General features: G+C 29.9%; 1 protein-coding gene across 3 annotated transcripts in view; it reads right to left on the reverse strand.

Moving 5' to 3' along the window:
* LOC129960928 (uncharacterized) overlaps positions 1 to 27,282 on the reverse strand; it is a 123,950-nt gene that overhangs the window by 15,165 nt on the left and 81,503 nt on the right. For 2 of the 3 annotated variants that reach the window (XM_056074675.1, XM_056074677.1), the window contains 6 exons: positions 19,733 to 19,819; positions 19,317 to 19,402; positions 16,838 to 16,998; positions 15,468 to 15,522; positions 14,278 to 14,398; positions 7,247 to 7,415 (listed from right to left, as the gene is read on the reverse strand). In XM_056074675.1, coding sequence (XP_055930650.1) covers positions 7,247 to 7,415; positions 14,278 to 14,398; positions 15,468 to 15,522; positions 16,838 to 16,998; positions 19,317 to 19,402; positions 19,733 to 19,819 — 679 coding nt within the window. The remainder of the gene's footprint in view (positions 1 to 7,246; positions 7,416 to 14,277; positions 14,399 to 15,467; positions 15,523 to 16,837; positions 16,999 to 19,316; positions 19,403 to 19,732; positions 19,820 to 27,282) is intronic. The other variant, XM_056074676.1, reaches the window with a different exon arrangement.

The raw sequence follows: 27,282 nt of genomic DNA on the forward strand, positions 1-27,282 counted from the left end.
AAGGCTCACGAAGGTTATTTCGTGCATTTATAGCAAATGTTATTTGCATGTTCATAGTAGTGCTACTAGCGGCGCTCCAATTCTTGCGCGAGATTTAAATACATACAATCTTTTAGAAATGTAAATGCACTAGATGAATTTCATTTATCCAGCACAACTCCTTTCAGAAGTTGAGATTTTTTTTATGTCAATGTATTTCAAATATATTAAAATAATTCATTTATTTTTTTATGTTAAAATAAAGCAATGAATTTTCTTATAATCCTTAAACCGTTTAAAATTTGTAATAATTAATTCTATCTCATTTCACTCTTTAACAAATCATCCAGATTCATTAATACCGTTAATTTTTCAAAAAAATTTATCTGAAAACATGCAGATATGATTTTAATAATTTTGTTTACAAATTCAGACCAACCAAAACATGTTGTTTGGTCCACTTTGATTGGTCCGAATTTGATCATATTTAATTATTATATATTATCGATATTTCAATAGATATTGCGAATCATATTTGATTTTCTTTCTGATGCATTTTATTACCAATACTATTTAAAATAATTCTTATAAGCACATAGCATTAAAGATGTTTTTACATATAACGTTATGTTGGAATTATTACTGAATATCTATGCAACTATTTAAATATATATGCAATGAGTGATTTGTATTGCCCTAAAATAAAATAATGTTAACAAATTGCAGTTTTAAAAGTTATTTTAGATACAATACACAAATATACACACATCACATTGAAATCCATTTAAACAAACACCACATCGAACATCTTGACACCAAAGGTTGCAATGCATTCCTTTAAATAATTCTTAACATCAAACAACGACGAAAATCATTTCATATGTAACAATCATGACATCGTGCTGTATAACGAAAATAAACATAAATTATAATAGAAACTGACAAACAAGATGCACCAGAAACAATTAACATCCACAAACATATTCCATACACTGTGACAGTTATGTGCATAATTTGTAATATATAATGTAAGAAGTTTTATTTACACCAATAATTTGTATAGTTCTTAATTTAGAAAAAAATTATGATGAAATTATAAATATTCCATATAAGCAATTAATTAATTAAGGTAGAATTAAGAGAAAATGCATCATTATTCTCTACATTAATTCTTATAAATGTGAAAGCACGTTCGCATCCACAGAGAATAAATTTTAAACTTGTGAATGCACGAATGAATGTATTCCTTTCCTATAAAAATAATTATTTTATAAAAGTAAAAATCGAAACTGCACAATTTTAATGGATTGCGTTTTTTTTCCGAAAACCAGTTAATTTATTATTTAAAAATTTGAAGCTGAACTATTATAATTGTTTTTAGATTGTATAGAGAATTATCAAACAATAATAACAATAAAAAGAAAAACATTCAATTTCGATATATTTATTTCATATGAGAAATTTTAATGAAAGAATGTAAATCTAATTTTGTTTTAAGCAACGGGAGTTACAGAAATATGAACCTTTCATAACAATTATTTAATATTTTAATTATTTAACATGAATTAGTTCTTAAATAACAGTATATGCATTCTTGTTTTAATACAAATCGCATTAACTAAGGATAACTTCTAATTTTAGAAGCAAAGGGTTTTATGACAATTCAAGTTACATTCTTTTACTTCGTGATTGTATTTGTATTATAAACTGAAATTAGACAAAAGAGAATATTTTCTCTTTAGATGAATGCAAAAGAAACTCATTTTATGAATTAGCTTCATAAATTTAATTTCACAAATTATTAAAAATTGGGAAATGTTGTGCATTTTTGTAAAGATTGCATTTATTATAATGAAGAAAGAATAAAGGATGATTTAGTATAATTGTGAATATTGTTATCCTTTATTCTTTCTTCGCTTTTCAAAGAAAAAGTGTTATCACACAAAAACGAGCACATTCATCACATACATGCAAACGTTGAACATGGGCAAATAGAAACATCAACATTCACTTGAGGACATCCGGTATTTTAGAGCAGCATTTTCGTTGAAAACTTTAGTTTCAGCATGTTATGAGTAATTTGAATATTTTTTTAGAGCCAGTATTGTATAACTTTCTGAGACAATATCATTTGAATCGCGTGATTTTGGGTCTCGTCAAATATGTATGGTAAAGTATTGACATCTTAGACAAGTTTTCTATATCGATAAACAACACTCTTTGATTAATTTTTTTTTATAGAAATCGATTAATTGATATTCAAATGCTGATTTCCCGAGAATTAACTATATTTTTCAAAATTCTTTTTATACATCTGTTCTATTAAAACTTTCTAAATTAAAATTATAAGAGAATCAAGTCAAAAGTTAAGACAGTTGCTTACATAAAACCATATAAAAGTGGAGACATGGAATATTCTATGAATTTTTGAGGTGGATCGTCATGTCAAATTATTTTAAGGTGGCCTAATTTTTTTAATCAAAATTTTCATTCTTTATTTTTTAAAATTAAATTCCACGTGGTCATTATGTGTCATTAATTATAAGCTATTTTTGTAATATGAAAGACATCTAGTACATGAATATAAAATAAAACTGGTTGCTAATCAGAACAACCAAGTGCCAAATGCTTTTTACCAAGCTTCAACATCAAGTGCTATATTATATATATATATATATATATATATATATATATATTACTCATTGTGCTATACGTGTTGTGAAATCATGTCTTCTCCTTTTTTTTTTTTTTCCTGCAGTGGATTCCAAAATTGCATTGGTATTTTGCATTTGACGATCAATTATTACACAAGAATAAATCGATTCCACTGCCATCATGAGCGCATAAGAAAAGGAATACATGATGTCAATAATTTACTTTGCATCGACAGGAATTTAATTCGGAAATGTATTGTGTTCATTCCTTTGCATGGGATTATTATTATTGATAATGATTTTTAAAATTCAGTTTGCAGCTGTCTAATGCAAGATCTGGCTGCGGAATCAGAGGATAGAAACTCCCCTTGTAGCTTAGAAATGGGACATAAATATAACAGCTAAAATAATAAATATATTAACTGACTAAACGTCTACCGTGAATGTGAGAATAAGGATTAAAAAAAAAAAAAAAAAACTGCTCCTGTGTAGGTTGATTTTAGTTGATTTCGGTTCGGCTTTAGTTGAATTGATTACTTTAATCAATTTAATTATTTTATTTACGAATTAAACTGAACTGTATATGAATTTAAGGGATTTCCATTTTGGCAAGATATGAAAACCATAATATAGTTGATTGGCATGGTATAATAAATAAGGTATTGTTCGTGCTGCCATCTATCGGATTATTAATTAATTGTTTTTAATTAAAATTTCAGATATCCTTTCTTTGAATCTTATTAGATTTTAGATTGTTTATATTAATAATATTAACACTTTTTTCTTCCATATTTTATAATATTTAATATATTATTCCTCTATTAAATGTTCATTATTTGCTTTTTATTCTCGTTTTTAGATTTTATTATTTTTTAATATCTGAGTTTACTTATGTTTCGCAAATTTCATTCCGTGAAAGTTGTATTAACCTGAAAAATAATTATTTCTTAAAGTTTTTAAGGGAGATTACAGAAAAAAGTATTTCTTAAGGAATTTTATTGGATAATTTTTTCAGAAAATCGATCGTTTTGATGCATAATTACATTCAGCGCATTCAGTTTTATATATTCGCATCCAGATATTTTCAGTAACTTCTACACACATCCGCAGAATTTTATTCATTTATGCACAATTTCAGGTTGATTTTATATGTATTTATATTACCATCCATGTGCATGCGTTGCCTTTTTCATGTTAATTCTGTTTTGAATATTTAATTCTATTGAATTTAAGTGACTCAGCTTGGACAACATTTGAAGAGCACGACAGAAGTTGGCTGGCGTGATAGTTTCTAAAAGATAAGATATTACCCATGCTGCCATCTGTCGTAGTCAATAGAACTTTTTCTTTTCGTTTCTTTCTTTAGTTCATTGATTTATTTTTCTTTTAGTTTCTTTCTTTAGTTCATTGATTTAATTTTCTTTTAGTTTCTTTCTTTAGTTCATTGATTTTTTTTCTTTTAGTTTCTTTCTTTAGTTCATTGATTTAATTTTCTTTTAGTTTCTTTCTTTAGTTCATTGATTTTTTTTCTTTTAGTTTGAATTTAAAAGGTTCATCATTGAATCTTATCAATTTTTAGATTTCTTTACATTAAAAGCAATAATCTCTGAAAAGTTTTTTCTTTAATATTTTTATAGTGTTTAATATATTATTCTACTAATAAATCTTTTATTATTCGTTAATTATTCTTGTTTATACTTACATTTATATTGTATATGCACATAGAAGTGGAATTTCGGTCTTTGTCTCTGTCACTTTCTGTTAAGAGTGAAATTAATACCAGAGTTTAACTTTTATATTTACATAAATGGGAGGAAATTCTTAAAGCATTTTTTTTCAAGGTTTGAGGGACCAGCAGGTTTTGGAAGATTGAGCACATTAAAGAATGCCGTTGGGAAATGTAAAAAGATTTTTAAAAATATTTATAAGTGGTTACATGCTAAGAGGTTCCTACACTCTGCATAAAATTACTTTAAAAGGAATCAACTCATAGTAGTTGGAATAAATCAGTACTTTCAGGTTGATTTGTTGAATGCGCATTATCGAAGCAAAAGATCGAGACATTTTTGATTCTCAGTGGAATACATTTTGAAAGGATCTAATGTGTCAAATCAGAATTGGAACTTTTTTATTTATCTGCAGCTCAAACGGCCATAGAAAATTAATATTGGGTTAAATTTCAGCTTTCGTTAATTTATTTAAAGATGGACTAGTTGAACTTTGTAATCTTCGGCACTTCCTTAATTATGAGGACTTGATTCAAACCAAACTTTATGTAAAATCAAAACAGATATTCTCCAATGTTACAAGAAATTAAGATTAGTACGGATGATTCACTCGCATTAAAATATGCTCTCTCAAAGTATTTCTGCATAGAGATGCATAATCCACGATTTTTTTAATAACAAATAATTTTGCTATTGTTATTTTTGAATATTTGTTCCAAATACCTGTTATTTCAATCATATTATTAATTAAAAATTATTAATTAGTATTAAATATAAAATTTATTAATTGTAATTAATACTTATTTTACTAATTTATGTAACATGTAATTGAATTAATTTATCTATTTCAGCTTATTTCTTAAATTTGTTTCTTTCAAAACTATTTATTTAATTTCTTTATTGGAGTAAACCATTTTCTGAAAAATTTGAATTAAATGTATATGTCATTTCTTTAAAATGTTTACAATAGTTCTCTAGTCTACCAATAGATGGCGCCAGAAGTAAACAGACTATATGCAATCACAGTAGCAATTAAAAATGATCTTTATGGAATAGTGTATCATGAAATGCGAATTAGAGATGCATAATCCACGATTTTTTGAACAACAAATAATATTGCTATTGTTATTTTTAAATATGCGTTCCAAATATCTGTTATTTCAATCATATTATTAATTAAAAATTATTACTTAATATTAAATATAAAATTTATTAATTGTAATTAATACTTAATTTACTTATTTAATTAACGTGTGATTGAATTAATTTATCTGTTTCAGCTTACTTCTTAAATTTTATTTTTTTCTCAAAACTATTTATTTAATTTATTTATTAGAGTGAACCATTTTCTGGAAAAGATGAGTTAAAAATATATGTCATTTCTTTAAAATGTTTACTTTAGCCTATATTCTACCAATAGATGGCACCAGCAGTAAACAGAGTACATGTAATCAAAGTCAATCATGTCACGAGCAATAAAAAATGATCTGTATGGAATAGTGCATCATCAAATACGAATATCGGTGACTTCGCACTTTCCAGTGAAGCCTCGCACTTTCCGGTGAAATCACCGCTGCGATAAATTTCAGTGATATGCAATTCAATGATACGATACGATAATTCCAATAACCGGTCCGTTCACTGTAATCGGAATATCGCCTGTAAGATCGTATCAAGGATTTGAATCACACCCCTCTTTGAAAAGTATTGATCACTGGTATTTGTGACTTTTTGATATTGGTTACGTAATAATCGCTCGTAAAATATTCGTTATCCCTATTTCTGCATTCTTTTGTGAGTCAGGTGGAAATTTCCTTAAACGATTGTTTTGTAATTAACTTGAACAACATTTTTTTTTTACCAATCGCATATTGAGATATTGTTAAATGAGAAATTTGATAGTAAGATTTCCTAGCTGACATCCGAGATATTTTAAAATAATGGCAAAAGACTAGAAAAGCGATCTAAATTTTTTAGGTTAAATGTTTAGGTTAGGATATGATTGGATGATTAACGCCATAAATTGTAATTTGTTTCAACAAAAAAAGGGGTTTCGGCATCCTGGTGGTGAGGCCTCAACTTCGGGACCAGACGGTTCCAGGCTCGATTGACGGTGGAGACGCGATTCCACAGAAGAACCGCCGCGCAAGCGGATCTATCCCATGTCAAGTAAGCCGGGCCAAATTCAAAGAATGATACGAAAATATGAAGATAAGGGTGCCAGCTCAGGCGCAGTTCCCGCTATCCGACCTCGACGAAAAATTATGAAGTCCGTCCCAAAACAGCCCTAATGTTGCTTTAAAAATGGAACATTACTATAACTGAACGAAGCAAAAACTAAAATTAATTTAGAAATATTGCTGCTGAATTTAGTGTATAGAAAAATAAACTGATTCAAAGTAAACCCGAGGTTTGATTGTAAGGAACTGAAGGATACAAAGATATTTCGGAAAAGATGAGCTTGTTCATTCGAAAAATGCGGGTTAGTCCTGAAGCCATTCTGGCATTTTTCAATCCAGCATCATTCATAGGAGCCAAAATCTCTTTCCAGAAATTTTTCTTTTATCCTTGCGTTTAGGCATGGCAAACCTTAAATACGCCGTCTAAACAAATTTTCAGGCCGATGTGAGTAGAGTACAGTTCTAATTATATAATTTATTGTACAAATACATAAGGTACGTTCCAAAATAGCCTTTGGATAGCTTCAAAACGTGCAATCTAACTAAATTAAAATAATTAAACTTTAAAACTGGTTGAAATAAGTACAGTAGTACCGGATGTCCTCTGAAGCGTGATTTTAAGCATATCAAATCGAGCGCATAATGTTGGAAAGAAAAGAACTGAACAAAATGTGAAAAGCCATACCAGACTACATCAAACACTTACAATCAAACTCACTCTGCCAACGTTTGAGTCCTGCATCCGCGGTGAGAGGACTTTTGGAACGACTCCCCATACCCCATCCGGCCCAGTTACCAAGGCGAGAGAAATAGCGGAAGACGGTCGGACTAGAAGAGGGTGCTTTGGAGCGGACTGTATCATGAGGATCCGGAACCTGAGAAAAAAAAAAAGGACATAATAATGCTAAGAAAAAAGCCAATTAAAGCCAATAGTATTAGGTTTTTGTACTAGAAAAAAATTGAACATTTAAAAAGGCAGTTCACTATTATATTAAAAAATAATAACCTTTTATAATATAATAAGCGTACTCTAATAAAATAATTTATTAGAGTACGAAAAAGATTTTTTTTTATTTTATTTTAGCTGTTTTTTAGCCATTTATTTATAATTTATTACTAATCTTTTCATGTACGAAAATAGCCCATCGGGAAATCAATGGAAAAACGATTATGAAATTTATTTTTACGCATATTAAACCAATCAAATAAAATAAAATTTTAAAAATTTAAATTTTTTCTTTTGTTTTTAAACATTCTATTTAAATATATGATTATCTATGAATAAACAGAATTAAAATATATTTTGATAGATAAATTGAATAATTAATAAACTGAAAGGGTTGATATGTTTTAATTGATCTTTCCTCAATACCATGCCCTCCCAGATTTTTATTCTTTGAAATATTTAATGCGTCTTAATTTTGTAGGGCATGGTATACAATTTAAAAGGATTCCAGATATACATTAAAATAAATCGGTTTTCGTTTTCCACTTCGTTTATAAGGTTAGAAGTCAATATCAATTTAAAAAAAAAAGAATGAAATTTTAATAAAAATTCGTCAGACATGCATAAAACTATTTCCTGAAAATTATCTTCAAGTTTAATTAATAAAGTAATGTCTATATATGTTTAAAATGTATTTTTAAATAACAGCTAATAATAAAAAATAAACACATGGAAAATTTCAATTTTTATAAAATTAGATTCTTCAAATTTTTAAAACTTTGTTAATTTTATTTTTTAAAATAATTAATACAACCTTATACCAATATTATATATATATATATATATATATATATATATATATATATATATATATATATATATTATACAAGTTTCATATTTCTGAATAAATAATTAACAGAAAAGGCTTCATAGAATCCACCGTCTAATTAGGTCAATGTTTCTTAAAAACTTTTCTACTACATACCTAATTTTCCTTAAAATAAATTTTTCAAAATCTCTAAAGTTAGGAAATAAGTAATAAAATTAAGCAGTAATTCATGCTAAATGAGAGGAAGTTCAGTCAGAATTGTTAAAATATTTTATGAAATCTGCAAAGTTAAAACTTCGTTCATAACAATTTTTCGTGTATAAATAATAAAGTATTTGGGATAAAAAAAGAAACAGGCTTAGTGAGAAATTTTGTGATTTAATGAGACATAACTTATGTTTCAATTTTCTATTTTGGTAACCCTGATTAGAAAACGTTATTAATATTATTAAATTTTTTTTTTGAAAACTTGTTTATGATTTGTTATACTTTTAACGGCAAAGTATTTACAAATAAAATTATTGCAAACATCGCCAAACAGTTTTGCTTGCTTGTATAAATTATTAATAAAATATAATTTGTTTACTTGTTTTGAATTTAATTGAAAATTTTATATTCTAGTCATATTTGTTAAATAAATAGCTAAAATAAAAGCGATTAAGTGACCGAATTGCTTAAAGTATGTTATATGTTCCGAAATGCTTTCGAAGAACTGACTCATCTATAAAACAAACACGGCTAAAGGTTCTGTTTTAATAAATTACATTCCAGATAAATATAACGATGAATTGAGTTAAAATTATTTTTGTTCAGCACTGCGAGAAGTGAAAACCGTGCACTAAGAGCCTCTTGTGCTTTTGAGTTTAAATGAATGAAATTAGAATTGCAAGTGAGTCCAAGGCTACCGTAGCGTCCTGGTATGATTTTAGCTATTGGGTCACAAGACTCCAAGTCCGAAACCCGATTCCGCGAAAGACCCATGGTGTATATAGATTTGCTGCAGGCTAAATGCTGTCACTGTGGGGTTTAAACGCAATCTATGGGGATCACACCAGGAAACCACAAGAATATTGTAATACTGAAAAAATAAATAAAAATAAATAAGTAGCAATCGAAAGAGCATAGTGAAACAGTTTTTGACACATAAAATCATTTGTCATCGTCTCCCCGTTATCTAGATATAAGGTCTTAAAGTCTGGCGACATTTAAAAAAAGCCCCAAGTTTGGCGACTCTTGGCGAGAAATGGAAGATTCTGGAAACAGTGATCAGAATGTCGATAGTTTGGATATTAACGAAGTTACAGCGTCTGTTCTAAAATATTCCATATTTGACTATGTAGAAAAGTCGCCAACGTTATATAAGACAAATGAGATCTAATCTTTAAGATTAGATTAGAGTTTAGTTCGTAAAGCAGTAGTAGCTTCCCTTCTTAGAAGTTCTTTGGGTTAATTATTGATACCACCGGATACTCTAACGCAATACTATGACGGCATCAACGTATGTGATGTGGTCTCTGAAGTTGCGACATTTTAACTAAAGAGAATTCCACTAGGTGCTATTGCCAAAGTTCAACCTTTGGATGTTGGATTCTTCCGATCCTGGAAGCAGTTTGCAATAATGGAAGGAGAAGTCTATATTTTTCAAAGTACTAACATCATCAAACTTCAGTCCCTTGTTCATTTCGAGTTTAATGCACCGCTATACACCGACATGATTCTCTGTCCTTGGTACAAGTGTGGTTATTGCAAACTCGGCTACACCTCCATTTGAAACACCTTGGTACTTTTGCTTTTTGCAGGAAATTGACCATTGTAATTGCTGCACCAGATTTAAATTCAGAAAATGTTCTTGGGGCCACAATTTTTTTTATGCTTCAATCATTTCTTTTGTTCAGTACTATATTTGTCAATAGCATTTTTTTTTTGCTTTCATTTTTATATTACTATAACTCTGATTTGCATTTTATATTAATCTGATTATTAAAATTTCTAAATTTAGAACTATTTTTTTTCTTTATATATATTGCTTAAAGTAAATAAATAAATTAGGAAACTTTATTGCGTTAGAACTTCCGGCGATACCCCGGTAATTAACCCGAAGAACTTCTAACTTATAAGAAGGGAAGCTACTACTGCTTTACAAACTAAACTCTAATCTAATCTTAAAGCTTCGATCTCATTTGTCTTATATAACGTTGGCGACTTTTCTACATAGTCAAATATGGAATATTTTAGAACAGTCGCTGTAACTTCTTTAATATTCAAGATATCGATATTCTGATCACTGTTTCTAAAATCTCCCATTTCACGCCAAAAGTCGCCAAATTTGGCGATTTTGCTTAAAATGTCGGCAGACTTTAAAACTTTATATCTCGATAACGGTGATACAAGAGCAAATGATTTATACGTCAAAGAATATGTTTCACTTGCTTTTTCGATTGCTACTTATTTAGATATTTTTCATTATTACACTAAGGTATGGTTTCCTGGTGAGGCTTGCAGCCGAGGTGTCCCCCCCCCCAGGGGTCCCTACCACCATTCCACCACGATTTAAAATTACGAGGTACAGCTCTACCGTTACCAGAAAACTACATGTTATTATAACTGAATAAATAAGTCAAGACCACAATTCCCATATCAACATTGTGAATTTTAATATCAAATTCTATCGATTTAATATTTAATCTATTCTGACTGGCGAAAAAAATGTTTTGCTTTACTTCAAATCATTTAAATGGTAATTAATCTTATTAAGTAATTGTTTTAACCACTTAACTGTTTTATTTTCTTTACTATCTAACAAGATGACACCTTCTATTTTAGAAATATTTTCTTATTTTGATACAAATGGAAATATATTGAATATATAGATAAATCAAGTATTCAAAGTAATTTTAATATTGAATTATAATCGTTATGAATGGTTTATTTTTGGATTACAACTATCAAAATTCGATAAATCGATGCACGTATGGCACTCGGGCAAAACAGTTAAGTGGTTAAATGGTATTCTCTCAGACATTTGACGTTTGTTTATGTTTAGTTTCCTCGTTGTTTTTTAGTCGTTCATCGAACTTTTTTTTTTGCATTAGTTGAAAGTTCTCATCATTATTTAATTATCCAAGATATGCTTTCATTTCAAAGGATGTAGGGATGTTCGATAATTATGTTACAATGTTGCAATAAATTCTTTACCCAAGATCCATTCTTAAGAAAGAATTTTTCCCGAAAATATATATACATTTCTTCCAAGCATTTCTCTTGGGTTGTAATAAAGGTTTTACATGTACTGTCCTTTAAATGAGTATTCTATTTGAATTAATGATTGCATTTTTCTGCTTAGACTACGAAAATTGAAATATTTAAGAAAAAGATGGAGAGTTTGAATTTAAGAAATGCGCAGTTTTATCAATTCATTTTCATTACATTTTTGATCATTTTTTGTGAACTTACAAAATGCATCGATATTAATTATCATTAATATATATATAGAGAGAGAAGCGCTTTTCTGTTAATATTTAAACTTGGATTTCTCATATTAAGGACTTTTTTTATTGATAAGACTATTATAGAGAATTTGATTATATTTATTTTGAAACTATTTTTCGCTTTTATTTCTCTTATTTCTGTAACACTTGAGCAAGATAGAATTGTATGATCATCTGATATACCTTATTAATAAAGTATACACATTCATTCTATCTTTTTCTCACGAATATCGCACTTTTGATTATATCCGACTAGTAGGATTTTGAGGTTCAGGACACAAATATTTAGTGGAGGTTCCAGTAAATAAAAAATAGAATCTTAAATTTTTAAAATTAGAAAAAAATATATAAAACTGTAATTTTAATCTAAATATTAATACTTAATTTCTAACACATTAATATAAATAATTCCATAAATACAATAATGAAAATGAAGCATCTGCTGTATTTTCATGTATTTAAATTATTCTAGATATTCAAAGGTTTCGAATAAAAATAATTCACGAGAAATAATTCGATCTCATATTATCTAGGAGGAAAAAAAAAAATAAATAGACCTACTGAAAAACACTTCAAAAGTTACGTAGTAATAGGATGACACTCGACTAAGAAACGGAGTAAAAGCTTTTGAGAATTTTTTATAAAATCTCTCAGGAAATGAAATAAATATGATATCCTTGCAATTTATTTTCCCCTAGAGTAAATATTTCTCGGTTCTTAAACGTAATGGGAAAAGAAAAATATGCCATTCATTTATTTTGCAGCTTAGCTGTTGACTTCTTTTCAATCTTTTATGCTGTTTACGCTAGGCTTTATAATACACATTTCAATATTTTAAAAGAGTCATTTCACGGTATGTCAGGAAATACTTATTTCTTGATGGCTTATGTAATAGAATAGCGGAAATATATTACTTAACATTGTTGCATCATAGCTATTGAGATACTTTTTTTTTTTCTTCTTTCAAAATTTCGTGTAGTGTAAGCTAGTGTTTATGTTTCTAGAATATTATTTGCATTAATTTATTTCCACAAAAAAATAGAATATATTTCATTTATCTTAAATCTTCCTTAACATTAAAGATTTTTCTGCATTTATATTTCCTTAGCATTGGGTACTTATGATTATCTGAAAAAGCTGGAAATTTTTTTTTGTGCGCATTGAAAGACTCGATGTATAATTTTGAACGTAAAAATTTGATTTGATTGGTACTGAAATACTTTTTAACAAGTAAATAAGGCAGCAATATGAAAGTTGTATGTTTTAAATACTTTTCATTAAGTTTATTATGCATAAATTTGTAAGTATAAAAAAAATTTAATTTTACCCATTAAATGCTGTTACCATAAAGATCGAGCTAAAACGTTAAAACCTTTTAATACTGTTTTGTGACAGTAATCACAATCTATGAAATGCAGCATTAGCTTATCAACTCACACATAAAATAATTTTTAAATATCTTTCAAATGATATTTTTAAAAAGTCATCTAACCACTATTAGATCAAATTCTTATAATCAAAGTCAGATGTTGCATTTTAACCATATTGATGAGTAGGATTTAAAATGCATCACATTTCCACTAAACATAGCTCTATAAAACTGTCTATCACAAGCTATAAAAAATTAATTTTTCTATATGGAAATTAATTTTGTTATATTATACCAACGTTTCATTTTGGAAGCAACTCTAGGATTATTTTAGGAAGGACTTCCTGAAGTTGAATCCTTCCCAGTAGCAACTGAGGACGATATATGATCTAGTACCACTCTCTCCAAGATTCCTCGCCACACCAGCGGGACGACGTTTTCTCTACGCCAGATTTAGCATGCGCCAGTCCGCATCCAAGGATATTGAACCTGGACCCTTCTGAGACCTAAACTAAGACCTTATCATTAGACCACTGCGACCTCTTTCATTACGGAGAATAATTTTCCATGTAACCGATAAAAAAGGTTAAAAAAAATGAATAATACGTAATAAACAGAAAATGGTTTCTTTGAAGAAATGTTAGAATAAAATGTTAAAAATAAATTTAAATAAACAATATATGAAGGAGCTAGAAAGAAAGAGAGAGAAAAGAATATATACATTTCTCATTTTCCCTATGATTAAGGATGGATAGGTTCAATAACCTTAAACGTGATAAATAAATGCTATTTCCCCATATTTATCGTTATTTAACCATAGGTTCTACGTGGTTTCATATCAAAAGTTGAGCTATTTTTGTATAAGAAACAGATGCAAACACTCTTTTTATCTGAGTTGAGATTACACGAAGGAGAGAAAACTTTTTTCCTATTAACTGTACTCACAGGTTGTAATTTATTATCTTTAACTGTATAATATTACCAAATTATTTAATTACCTGCATTTCCAACAGACTGGTGAAAATAGAATTTATTACAAAAGATATATTTTATTTCTTCTCATTTGGAGATTTGTTTGTTGCAAATTATCTTATAGACTACGTACCTGCAAAAAATTGCTCGACTTGATTGATCCGAATATACTGTCTTTTCTTTGAGATTCTCCTTGTGCAACCATACAAGGGCCATATCCAGTTGTAAAACCATATAACATTTCCAAGAATACTCTAAAATATATTTAATAAAAGAATATTCAATAATGCTTGAAAAAATTATAATTACCTTTCAAATGAATTACATAGAATAATAACACATTTGAGTTAAGAATATTTGCATATGATCATACTTAAAAAGAAAATGAAAACTTTATATTTGGAAGCAAATGTAACAGAGTTAAACGAATAAAATTCGCATGATTTGTAATTAAACGAAATTGATTGACAGTTGATTCTGAAATTTTGATTTAATGATTACTATTTTTAAATTCTTTATATAATAATATAATGTAAAATGTTACAAACATACTCACCGTATGAGTAGATTTAGAAATATGTTGTAAATGTTAGTGTTTACTACAATTATTTAGAAGGCACAATTAGTACAAAATTATCTTCAGAATGTATTTGGAGAAGCCAAGAAAATTTTCAGTTTCTTTAACACTTTAACTCCGGTTGCCGTCAATAATTGCTTTAGCAAGTTTGCCTTGCAATATGTATTTTAATTTATTATGTACGAAGGTGGCCAACAAATGGACAGATATATCCCAGTAAATTTATACACTTTTGTATTCCCTCCCTGGGGGCACCTCGGAATGAAGATGAGAAGCTTCCGGCATGGTGGTTGGTTCTCGCCACCATGGAGGGTACACGAAAAGGTGGGGGGGGTCTAGATAATCCCCTCGATGACGGGACGTACTTCTTTAGGGAAGGGTTGTACCGTGGCCGTTGATGGCCCTTAGAACTCGACCACAGTTCCCGCCAGAGTTGCTGTAGCGGCGGTCTGGTCATTCAGTAATTTTTAGTGTGCCTTCCGGCGGGTCAGAGAATCAGTAATATGACTACATACTTTTGTACCTTTATGTGTTTAAAAAATAATTGCATTTGGCAACGAAGATGTGTATAGTTTTATCCATAGTCAAAGGGTTAAAACAAACTTTTAACGTTTGAGTTGTTGAATCTTTTGAATTTCGCTCCATTAACGATTAATTGAAAGTAAAAATATTTTAAATGATTGAAACACATCTTATTTTGTAGAAAAATGAAATAGAACCTATAAAAATAGAAAGAAAAGATTCACCTGCTTCTTACTCCTAATATTGCTCGTACTGCATACACTCTTGTTTTTTCTTTGCCTGAAAGGTATTAAAATAATTAACTCTACAAAATAATATCTTAGCCTTTTTTTAAATAAATAAATATCAAAAAATTTGATCTCAGTTTAGTATGTTTCATACCTCTGAACCACGAAAAGAAAACAAAATAAGCAATTATGCAAAGTAGATATTTATTTCATTTATAATTTAAATTTACCAACTCAAAGAAACACATCTTTTTGAGATTTATAAAAATGGCTTGAGAAATGAATACATTTAATTTGGCTTGAAAATTGAGGTTGATGCAATTTTTGGATATATTCCATCCTAGTTATGATCTCTAAAAGTCTCTTAGAGAGTTATGATTTTCATGATGTCATGTTTGAATGGAATGTCTAAAAAATGAATGTATCTAGTTCCAGTACGTTAAGTTGGAACTAACTGCAATCTGGAATATACCAAAGTCTTCTTATCGGACTGATATTAAAGTTGTTTTCAGATTGTTTTCTTATTTTATCCGCATATTTTTGGGCATCATTAATCCTACACTAGGCAATGATGCGTTCATGATTTTTAACTAAAATCTTTGAGAAAAATAATATTTTACATGACATTATATCCTCCAAGTCCTGTATTATACTAAAACAGTTATATTACTTGACGTAGCAATCACATGACAATTATACATGATATCTAACATCTATTCTGAGCTTATATTTAGTTTCGCTACAAAATCCGCAATGCTAATTTTTAATTTAATAAATTTGCCTAGCGGTCTTGACTTATGAGTCTAGCGGCATTAAGCAATTAGTAGTTGTTTCGATTTTAAGATATAGATCTCGTTGGGTTTTCAATTCATAAAGAAATGAAAATTTAAATTTTTATTTAAAAGGAAAAAAAAGGTAGCTGCAATATTTCAATGTTTACTTAAAATGAAAATCAAAGGGATAAAGATTCAACGTTTATTTATGATGGGAAAAAATTCAATTTTATTTCGGAAATAACTAAATGGGTGGAAGGCTCCGCACATACTTAATTTAAATCAATAAACCATAAAAGAGAACTTCAATTTTCTGTTTCTCATTCTTATCCTTTCTTTCTTTGGGTCAAAAAGAATCGCTCTAAAAAGCATTCATTATTATTTTGCTGACAATCATCACAGAATTTTGTTGAATGCAAATGACATGATAAAAGATTATTCCTTTTTCAAATTCGAAGCGAATTCTACATATCGTTACTAATATTATTCTATAGAGTATTCATACTTTGAGTTAGAAATTCAACATTGAATTTTATGAACGATTAAAAAAACATTGAACTCGCAATGTGCATGCTAACAGCTTTTGAGACTTACCTTGGCCAACGTTAAAGATGACGTCGCACAGATGTCTGTTGTTTTGAAAAGCTCTCCCGAAGTCTCGGGCAAGTTGTTCGAAACCTTCAAACGTATCGCGGACGCTATCTAATAACGGACTAGATGGCCTCATGTGACCTATCGGACGCCACGAACCTCGTCTGGTAAAAAGAAAAATCGACTTTAATTCATGTCATATTACTTAAGATTATTACATTGAGCTTGACAAAATTTTTCAACAATCTATGAGCAAACCCTGACTTATAAATCAAAATGATCGGAAATGAAATGGATTAAGTTCAGTAAAAACAATGTTAAAACTTTTATTCACTAGAAATCCGATTTTTTTTATTTCAATTATTTTCCCGTTTTGAGTTTTTAATTTATAGTTCATTATTATACATATTTCGCAATATTTTAATTTGTTTTACTGAAATTCACTACCAGGTAACTCTACACTGAGCAATCAAAATTTAATTAAGTCAATGAATCAAATTGTATTTCAGTTATAAAATATTCAAATAGATGGTTATGTTACTACCATGGAGAACAAGCGAGAAAACAAAATTTCAAAATTTGGCACATCAGGAAGAGAATGAAAAATATATTATAAAATTCTATCACTGTAAGCCTGAAAAAATTACAGTTAAATAAAAGCACATAATTTTTTTTAAATTGGTTTTCTTAGACCAGAAAAAAAAGCTGTTTTAACATCATTAATTTGCATATAGCGTTGGATAATAAAGATCGGTTACTTTGGGAGATAATGATTCTGGAAATTATTTTGAAAATTTGGTAATATGATATTGAAAGTTATGAATATAGTAAGTCAGGATAAATGTGGCAATAAAATGGGCATATTGTCGAGTCTCAAAATTGATTCCTGTTTAAAATCTATATTTTCAGCAATGAAATTTTTACGCCATTACAAAGAAAGTTATTTAATACCAGAAAGGAAATTAACTTTCACAACTTCATTTGTGTATGAAAATCGAATTTCAGAAAATTCTCGACATTTAGAAAAATACATTCCGACCTTAAATTTAAAAAATTTTTTATATTGAATATAATATGTTTTATATCTACCTAAAACATAAAAGATAATATAAAGTGCCGGCATGTATTTAATCAAATTAATATAATCGAATAATAAAATAATCGCATCCCTAAAAGAGCACTGTCACAGTTTAAAAGTTTTTGAGTTAAATTATAGTAAGAAAGTCTAGGGTAACGAAAACCAATAATAATTTGTCATATATTCTGAAAATGTAGTGTTTAGTTGGAAATTCTACATTCGGTAAGCAAAAAAATTGCGGAAAAATTTGTTATTTCATAAAGACCTTTATATTTTCCAGAACAAACATGCTATATTTACGAAAATGCATTACAGCATTGCTCAAAATAAATAAAACCATTGCTAAAATTTTAAATTGATATCTGTTTTCTGAGTAACTGGGCGAGCTCAAATCCTTTTATTTTGCATCAATTTCTGGTCTGTCCTATAAATGCTCTCGAGACCGAATCTTCACGGTAAAAATTTTTCACGGTTTCATGAGATATTCATAAAAATGCGTACACCCGAGTGTCCGGATACTTTAGATCATGGAGTGAACGTGATTGTAGATGATTACTCAGAAACGGAATGTGTTAGATAAATAAAATGTGAGAAGCACTCTGGGCCAAAATTATAGATTTGAATCAAACATGACTGCAAATGGGAAATCTGAGTTCCTCGTTTATGGGCACACGATCAGTCAACAATGGGAAGAGTCATTTGGTGTGTAATTTTGACACTAAATGTATAACTGTATCAAATTTTGGGCTTAATCAGTAAAGTATAGATAGACAAAGTGCAGTAGTAAAGTGTAGAATAAATCAGCAAAGTGTCTCAAAAATTGTAGAAATATTTGAAACAGTTGAAATCAGAACACATCTGTTTTTTAAGATATTGCTACGCTGCGCAGTTAGTTTCAAAATAAGGAAGAGAGTTTTATAAATAATTTCATAGTTTGATGAATGGCAGATCAATGACCCCTGAACATGATGATTATTTGATGATAGATTTGGCGATTTTGATGATAAAGTTCTCGGAATGCAGGAAATAAGAAGATATTTCTTTTAGGACTTGAGATTGCTCTGGAAGGTTCTTTTCTCGGTACAGTAATCAGTACACAGAGAGACGAAAGCGAGTGAATTCTCTCAGTGTTGTGTTGACTGAGGAGCGAGTTCTCTCTGAGCGCGTTGTCCTATTGCTGTTATTGAATAACGATTTGCTGTTTGTGTGGATTTCTGCTAGTGCTATTTTTGTGTACGCAGGAGCTGTGTTTTGCCGCTTAAGTTTTTTTGTAGAATAAAGCATCATTAATTCTTATCGAGCTTAGCGGATTCTTTATTGCACATGTGGGCAGATTTTCCGTATGATATATAGTCTACTATTAATTTCTGAATTGCTTAGCTATTATCTGCAAGATCAACTTACCTGTATGGCTTAGGTATCTGTCCTGTTTCCACGTGATTCTGTAAATTTGTGACTATGTCTTCAAGCATCTGACTCCTTGTTCTGTCCTGTAGTTTTCAGATTATTCAAGATTTTTTACTAAATTTTTAGCAAACATTTTTTTTTTCAAATCAAAGAAAACATAGATAATAGTAAATATTAAGAATAAAAATCTATAGGAATTAATACCACTATAGATATCTTTGAAGAAAAATAATGCATTGTAACATTTAAGAATGAAACAAAACTCTGCTTTAAGATATTATTTGTATTCGTTCATTAAAAACTCACCTTCATTCTAGCAAATTTAGGAGCAGAATAACTAGCATTGTAAAATTTAAGAATGAAAGAAAACTCTGTTTTAAAATATTATTTGTACTCGTTCATTAAAAACTCACCTGCATTCTCGCAAATTTAGGAGCAGAATAACTTGCTCTTTCTCCATTTACGATCTTCGTCAGAAGCCATTCACGGAAAAGTGAATCCTAAATTAAATTGTTTTTTATTAAATAATATCAGCACATCTATCATTACTCCATGATATTAATTTTAATTGATTACTTTTGAATTAAGTAGTCACATGTTACATAAGTACATGACATAAGTACATGTTTACATAATGTTGTAAATAAATGTTTTGGAAAAAAAAATAATCCACTTTATAAGGAAATCATTGAATTTTTTTTCTCAGACAAGCAAGTATAGTAAAATCTCTTTAGTATGTCATCCCAGGGACCATTCTAAAGTGCTTTGCTAGAGAACAATGTGTTATCGAAACTTGGCTCAAAATACTGTATGAACTATTTACTTTAGACTTATGTACAATATAATTGTATAGTTGTTCTTGAATGAAATTTTAAAAATAATTTTAATGTATTAATGCGATTACAATTTTTGACAGTTTAAAAAATCTTAAAACATATTAAAATTTTAAAAAATTCAATTTTTTTTTTTTAAAAATGGAACATTACGTAATAGCACTTATCGAATAAACGTAGAAGTTGTATCATTATTTCGTGCAAACTTAAATAATTCATGGTAAAAGAAGTAATTCTCAGTGTTATCGTCGATTATAAATGTATGTATAGTAGTAGAAAATACGGATGACGTCATAGTTATTAAGGCTTTATTTTGTGCAACTGCTCTCAATGAGTTACAGCATTCGAATGTACAAGATCATAATTGTTATAGGTGGAGCTCTTACATGCAATGACGTAACATTCGGCCCGGCGTTGAAATATGCAAGATTTCAAAACACATTTAATTATACATTTAGCTTACACTTGCTTAAACCAAATAAATAAAACTATTCAGATGAAATATTTACAAATGAATATCAAAATTGCAAAATATATACAATTGTATATTAAACATCATATAAATACAATAAGTAAGTACATACAATATATACAACTATCTTTCCTAACTAATTTAATATTCAAAGTTATCCTTTATTGCTAAGAGACATTTTTGAAATAGGGAGTGTAAAAATACCTGTGTTAGTTTTGAATTTAACAACTCTTACTCTGCCCTCATGTCCATAAATTATCTCTAAAATTCTAGTCATTGCCTATTTGCAAGGAGGCAAATCATTTTCCTTTAACTATAACTAAACATCCGACCTTAACGTTATTTTTTTTAATTGACACTTATTTCTTTGCTGTAAGTGGTTCAAACTGTCAATTTTCCAGCGTTTCCAAATTGTTTGAACACATTTGGTAGTATATTGCCAGCGTATAATCAGAAATATCCACAATTTCCGGTTCAGGTATTGAAGTAATTGGGCGTTGAATGATAAAGTGTCCAGGAGTTAAAACTTCATATTCATTAATGTTATCTGATAATGGAATTAAGGGACGTGAATTAAGCATACCTTCAATCTGAATTACTATTGTTTCAAATTCTTCAACAGTTATTTTACTATTAGCTAAAGTTCTATAAGGATGGTGTTTAAATGATTTTACTCCTGCCTCCCATAAACCTCCGAAATTGGGGGAACAAGGGGGAATAAATTTCCATTGGATTGATTCTGCGGATAGGTAATTGGATAAAGTCTCATTAGTCTGACAAACTTGTTTTTTAAGCGATTTAATTCTGAAGCTGCACCCTTGAAATTTGATGCATCATCTGACATCAGTGTTGCAATGCTGCCTTTACGGGTGCAGAGTCTCTTTAAAGATGCAAAGAAAGCTTCAGTCGTCAAATCTGTTACCTTTTCTAGGAGAATAGCTTTAGTTGACAAACATACAAAAATCGCTACATAAACCTTTGAATATATTCCCTTTCTTTGGTTTTTAAACTTTATTTGGAAAGGTCCACAAAAATCTACCTCAGAATTTAAAAAAAGAGAACTTGGAGTTACTCTCTCTGAAAATAAATTTCCCATTAACTGTTCTAACACCTTAGGCCTTTGCTTAAAACATCTAATACAATCATGGACAATTTTCCTTGCAATACCTTTAACATTTAAGGACCAGTACTGTAATCTAATTTGATGTAACAAACCTTGTGTACCAATATGTAGAAATTTTTTATGTACATGCTCAAAAAGTAACTTAGTGAATGTATGCTTACTGGGTAAAATTATTTGATGCTTAGATTCAAATGGCAAGTCAGAAATTTTAAGTCTACCGCCAATTCTAAGTAATCCTTTTTCATCTAAGAATGGATCTAAAGATTTCAACTTACTTGCTTTCGAAATATTTTTACCTTTATTTAGTGCATCTATTTCCGATTTAAATTCACTCAACTGTGCTATTCTAGCTAAATATTCAGTACTTCTTTGCAGCTCCACAGTAGTTAAATATTTACTTATCTTATTACGATACTCTTTAGCTTTAGTGTTATTAATAAACCTGAAAATAAAGCTAACTATTCTAATTAATTTTATGAAATTATTTGTAAGATTAAAGAGTTCATTATAAGAATTTGAATGAAAGTCATTTGTTTTGGCAATCGATAGCTCAGTTTTTAGAAAACTCAATCACATATAAATGAAGCACAAACTCTTGGACTGTATGTCCATTGCTTTATTCTCAACACCCACAACACACACTAAAAGGTTATATCATTTAAAAAATTGATGACACTACAAAATTAGTAGGTGGAGCGTTCTGCTGACTTATTGGCGCCAACATTCCGCCCCCCATGAAATATCATTTCAAAATCTCAACATTACAGAAATAAAAATTTAACACATTACTTAACTAGGCAATGCAAAAATCCAACAATTATCTTGTACAAAATACAAAAAATGTTACACTTTTGAAATAAAATTGAACATTGTATACATAACATTTTTGAAAAGAAAAGATATGCGATATTTCAATATGTACAATGAACAAATTAAATATACATTATATATCATTTTAACCCTTAACTGGGGAGGTGAAATTTTAGGACTTAACTGGGGAAATGCGGTCTATGAGACCGCATTTTATTTACATTCAAATTAAATTTTCTAATGAAAGTATTAGTATGAAAAACTACCAATATATTTTGCAGATATTTTTCTTGATATATAGATATGTTTTAGAAATTTTTCAAAATATATTATCATTGAAAAAAGTAAGTGCGTTGGAACATACATTTTCTGCATAAATTATATATTACAGTAAATAATATTCTTGAAAAAACATATTACTTTTTACTTTTTAAATCACATTTATTTTTACAGTATCTGAAGGTATATAGAAAACAATATAATGTAAAATTCAACAATTATATGAAAAATAAAAAAATAAAAATTGACAATGGGTAAAATTCACGCTTTTTTATCGGCTTGTGTGACTTTCATAGTACGGTTTTCTAGGGTATTTTAAACATACAGGTTAAGAACTAGTATAAAAATCAACCTATAAATTCTGTATATATATCTCTTGGTATATTAATATATTTTATAAATTTTTCAAAATACATTATCTCTAGAAAAATTAATTATGCTTGAACTACATATCAGAATCAGTTGAATGCGAACTTTCATCGAAAAACTCTTCTGCATAATTATCCTTATCTCTAAAATCACTTTCTGCCTCATTTAAAAGTGTCTGTAGCACTGCTTCATAACAGGATCAGTCTTAGAGACCGCGCTCAAAGAAATAACTGAATTATTTTTAGAGGCATCTGCTGAAATCGGTTGAAAAAGTGCACGTGTATTGAAGGTCACAAAACAGGAAGCTACAGGGTGAATGCATTCAATTGAGCTAAAAATAGAATAGGGGTGACCAAAAATCCATCGCTAGCGGTCTCACAGACCGCACGTTCCCAGTTAAGGGTTAAATACTAAATACAATAATTAATTACACCAGATATACATTGATTTTATTCACATGGTAATAAACAAATCTTTTAAATTGCTCTTTTCGTGACTCCTTGTGGAGTTTTTATAAGTACTACTCTGACTTTGCCGTCTGATCCATAAATTAAATCTTGTATTCTTCCCATTGTCCACTGGCAAGGGGGAAGATTATTATCGTTTAAAAGAACCATAGAATCCTTTGAAACGTTTTGTTTCTCAAACTACCATTTGTGTCTATCTTGCAAATTATTTAAATTCTAAAGCAAATTATCTAATTTCAATTTTTTCCAAATTATTTGGACCATTTTTCTCAATCTTTGCCATTGAGATAAAAGGTTATCTTTTCTCTCTGAATAATCTGGATCAGGAATACTATTTATGGGACAGCCGATTAGAAAATAGCCTGGGGTCAAAATTTCAAAATTGTTTGGATCTGATGACAAAGGTATCAGTGGGCGACAGTTTAGAATACCTTCAATTTGAATAACAATAGTTAAAAACTGTTCCATTGTTAAACGCGCATTACCATCAACTCTCTTTAAATGGTATTTGAAAGATTTAACACCTGCCTCACATAAGCCACCGAAGTTAGGTGACCTTGGTAGAATAAATTTCCACATCACTTGTTCAATTGTTAAGTAATTAGCTAGTGGCTCTGGGGGGGGGGTCAACCAATCATATTTTGCAAACGCTTTAAGTCTGAATTGGCTCCTTTGAAATTAGTTGCATTATCAGAACAGATAGAGGAACTAACACCTCTTCTGCTAAAAAAGCGCTTTAAAGTGGCAATCATTGCATCTGCAGTTAAGTCAGTGACTATTTTCAAGTGGATTGTCTTAATTGCAAAGCAAATGGAAGCAGTCACATAACAATTTTGATAATTGCCTTTCCTCTGACCATGGTTGTTAATATAGAAAGGTCCACAAAAGTCTATCCCAACATGAGTAAATGGATAACTAGATTTAACTCCATTGGTTGGGAGATTTGCATAATTTGGGTTACAATTCTAGGTTTATTTTTAGCACAAATGACACACTCATGAATAATTTTTCTGGCTGTATTTCTGCCAGATAATGGCCAATATTCCTGTCTTACCAAATACAACAATGTTTGTGCATCAACATGTAAATATTTAAGATGAAAATATTGCATAGCTAAAGTAATATGGGAAACTTTTTACCATATGACAAATCAGAATTATTTAATCTTCCTCCAACACTAAGACACCATTTGGGTCTAGAAATGGGTTCAAGCAACTTACCTGACTCTTGTTAACATTTTCACCTTTTTCGAGAGCTTTTTATTTCACAATTAAAGGCAGCTACCTGAACAAGTTTGACTAAAGTTAACTTGACCAACTGCAGTTCCTTGGTGGTTAAAGGATCTGACATTTTGCTCGAGTTTCTCAAATTATTAATAAATCTGAAAATAAAGGCTAAAATTTTAATTATTTTATAAAACTTATTTGACACACTAAGTATATTATCTAAAAATGATATGTCCACAGCTGAAAATAAACAGCAATTAGTCGGATTTTTGAGTTCTGCTAAATAAAGTTTCTCAGAAGAAACGTCCATGTTCTGCACAGAACTGTCCAATGGATTGTGGATGTCGTTGCAATCACCAGGAAAGTTCACAACCAGTTCTCTTGGAGAAAGGTTGGACCAAACCACCATAAGTCACTTAGTTGCATTCTCGTTGGATCAAGTCCCCTTGAAATGACGCCAGCGGGATTTTGTTCAGAAGAAACACGATGCCATTGATTCATTTCTGTGGATTCTTGAATAATAGCCACTCTGTTTGCAACAAATGTTTTTAAGTCTCGTGACTCTTTTCTCATCCACGAAAGCACGATTGTAGAATCCGAATAATAGAAGACTGACGTAATATCCATTTTTAATGCATCAATTTGGTGAGTAGAACGGCAGTGCATAACTCTAAACGAGGTATAGTTAGTTACCTGCTTGATTGGTGACACACGAGATTTACTCGCGACGAGCTTCACTTTCATTTCACCGCTGAAGTGACTGTTCTGGCGTAGATTGCAGCACCGTATGCCTTTTCAGACGAGTCACAGAATCCATGAAGTTCAGTTACTTCCGCATTTGGAATAAGAATACATCTTTCTATGTTAATGTCGTTTAAGTTTGTTAAAGATGTTACAAACTCTTGCCTTCACCAGCCTCTTTCGTGGGAAGCATTTCACCTAGTGTTCCTCGATAGCTCAGTTTTTAGAAAACTCAATCACATATAAATGAAAAAAACTCTTGGACTGTATCTACATTGCTTTATTCTCAACACTCACAACACACACTAAATGGTTATATCATTTCACCACTTGATGACGCTACAAAATTAGTAGGTGGAGCGTTCTGCTGATTTATTGGCGCCAACATCATTAATGTTCAGAGTCACAACACATTTTAGTTCATCAGCAAAAGCGAAATCCTGCATGCATTGATTGTCTACTGGTTCATCAGTAAGTTCATCTGGACCAGAAAACCACATTTTATTCCTTATGAGTTCATCTGCACTGCATCCTTTAGAAATAATGGAAGCAGGATTGTTTTTGCTACTTACATGTTTCCAATGGCAATCTGATGTGAGTGTTTGGACTCCGCAACCCTATGGTTGACGAAAGTTGTTAGCTTATAGGGCTCTGTCTTGATCCACGCCAAAACAATAGTAGAGTTCGTCCACCATGAGACCACATCAATGGGTAATTGCAGAATTGGAACTATCTTTTTCACTAATCTGGATAACAGCAACGCGGCAGACAGTTCAAATCAGGGAATGGTAAATGATTAATGGAGCCACTCTGGATTTGCTGCACACTAAACTAATTTTAAACTGTCCAGATTGGATGAAACACTTTAAATAGACAACAGCAGTATAAGCACGTTCTGATGCGTCAGAAAATCCATGAATCTCAATGCGAACTTCATCAGGATGTAGAATAAACCTTTGAATTCTTTATGTAGTTCTTAGAATTCTTATGTTTTATGTAGAACCTTTTCCATTCTGTCATTGGCATCAGATGGTAATTTTTCATTCCAGTCCAATTTTATCTCCCAAAGTCCTTGGATAAATATTTTTGCCTTGGTAATGAGAGGGCCTAAAAGTACTCATAAAAGTATATCATAAAGACTCACTATTTTCGACAGCACTTCCCTTTTTGAAAAAGAGTCCTTAGGCTTGATCTTTACCTTATATGTAAAGCAATCTTCTTTTGGATCCCAAAACATACCTAATGTCTTTACAGAACTAACACCTTGTTCTTTTGGAAATGAATAGGATTTGGTAGACAGGTTTTGTAGTAAATTAGAGTTATTAGCGACCCATTTGTGAAGCTCAAATTCAGCTCAGCTCTTTTGAGGAGTTCAGAAATTTGGGTTTGAAGATTTTTAGTATCTTCTAGCGTTGTATCACCGGGCAGAATGTCATCCATGTAGAAATCAAAACAAATCACATCTGCAGCCTTTGGAAATTCCTTTTTTTCCTAATCCGCTAAAGCCTTTAAGGTCCTGGTAGCCAAAAATGGTGCAGAAACTGTTCCATAGGTTACTGTAGACAGTTTGTAAATCTTCACTGTTTCTCTCAATCAGCACTTGTTTTCCAGACAATACGCTGTATGCCTCTTTGAGTGGGATC

This window comes from Argiope bruennichi, chromosome X2 (genome assembly GCF_947563725.1).
Source record: "Argiope bruennichi chromosome X2, qqArgBrue1.1, whole genome shotgun sequence".
Classification (NCBI taxonomy): Eukaryota; Metazoa; Arthropoda; class Arachnida; order Araneae; family Araneidae; genus Argiope; species Argiope bruennichi.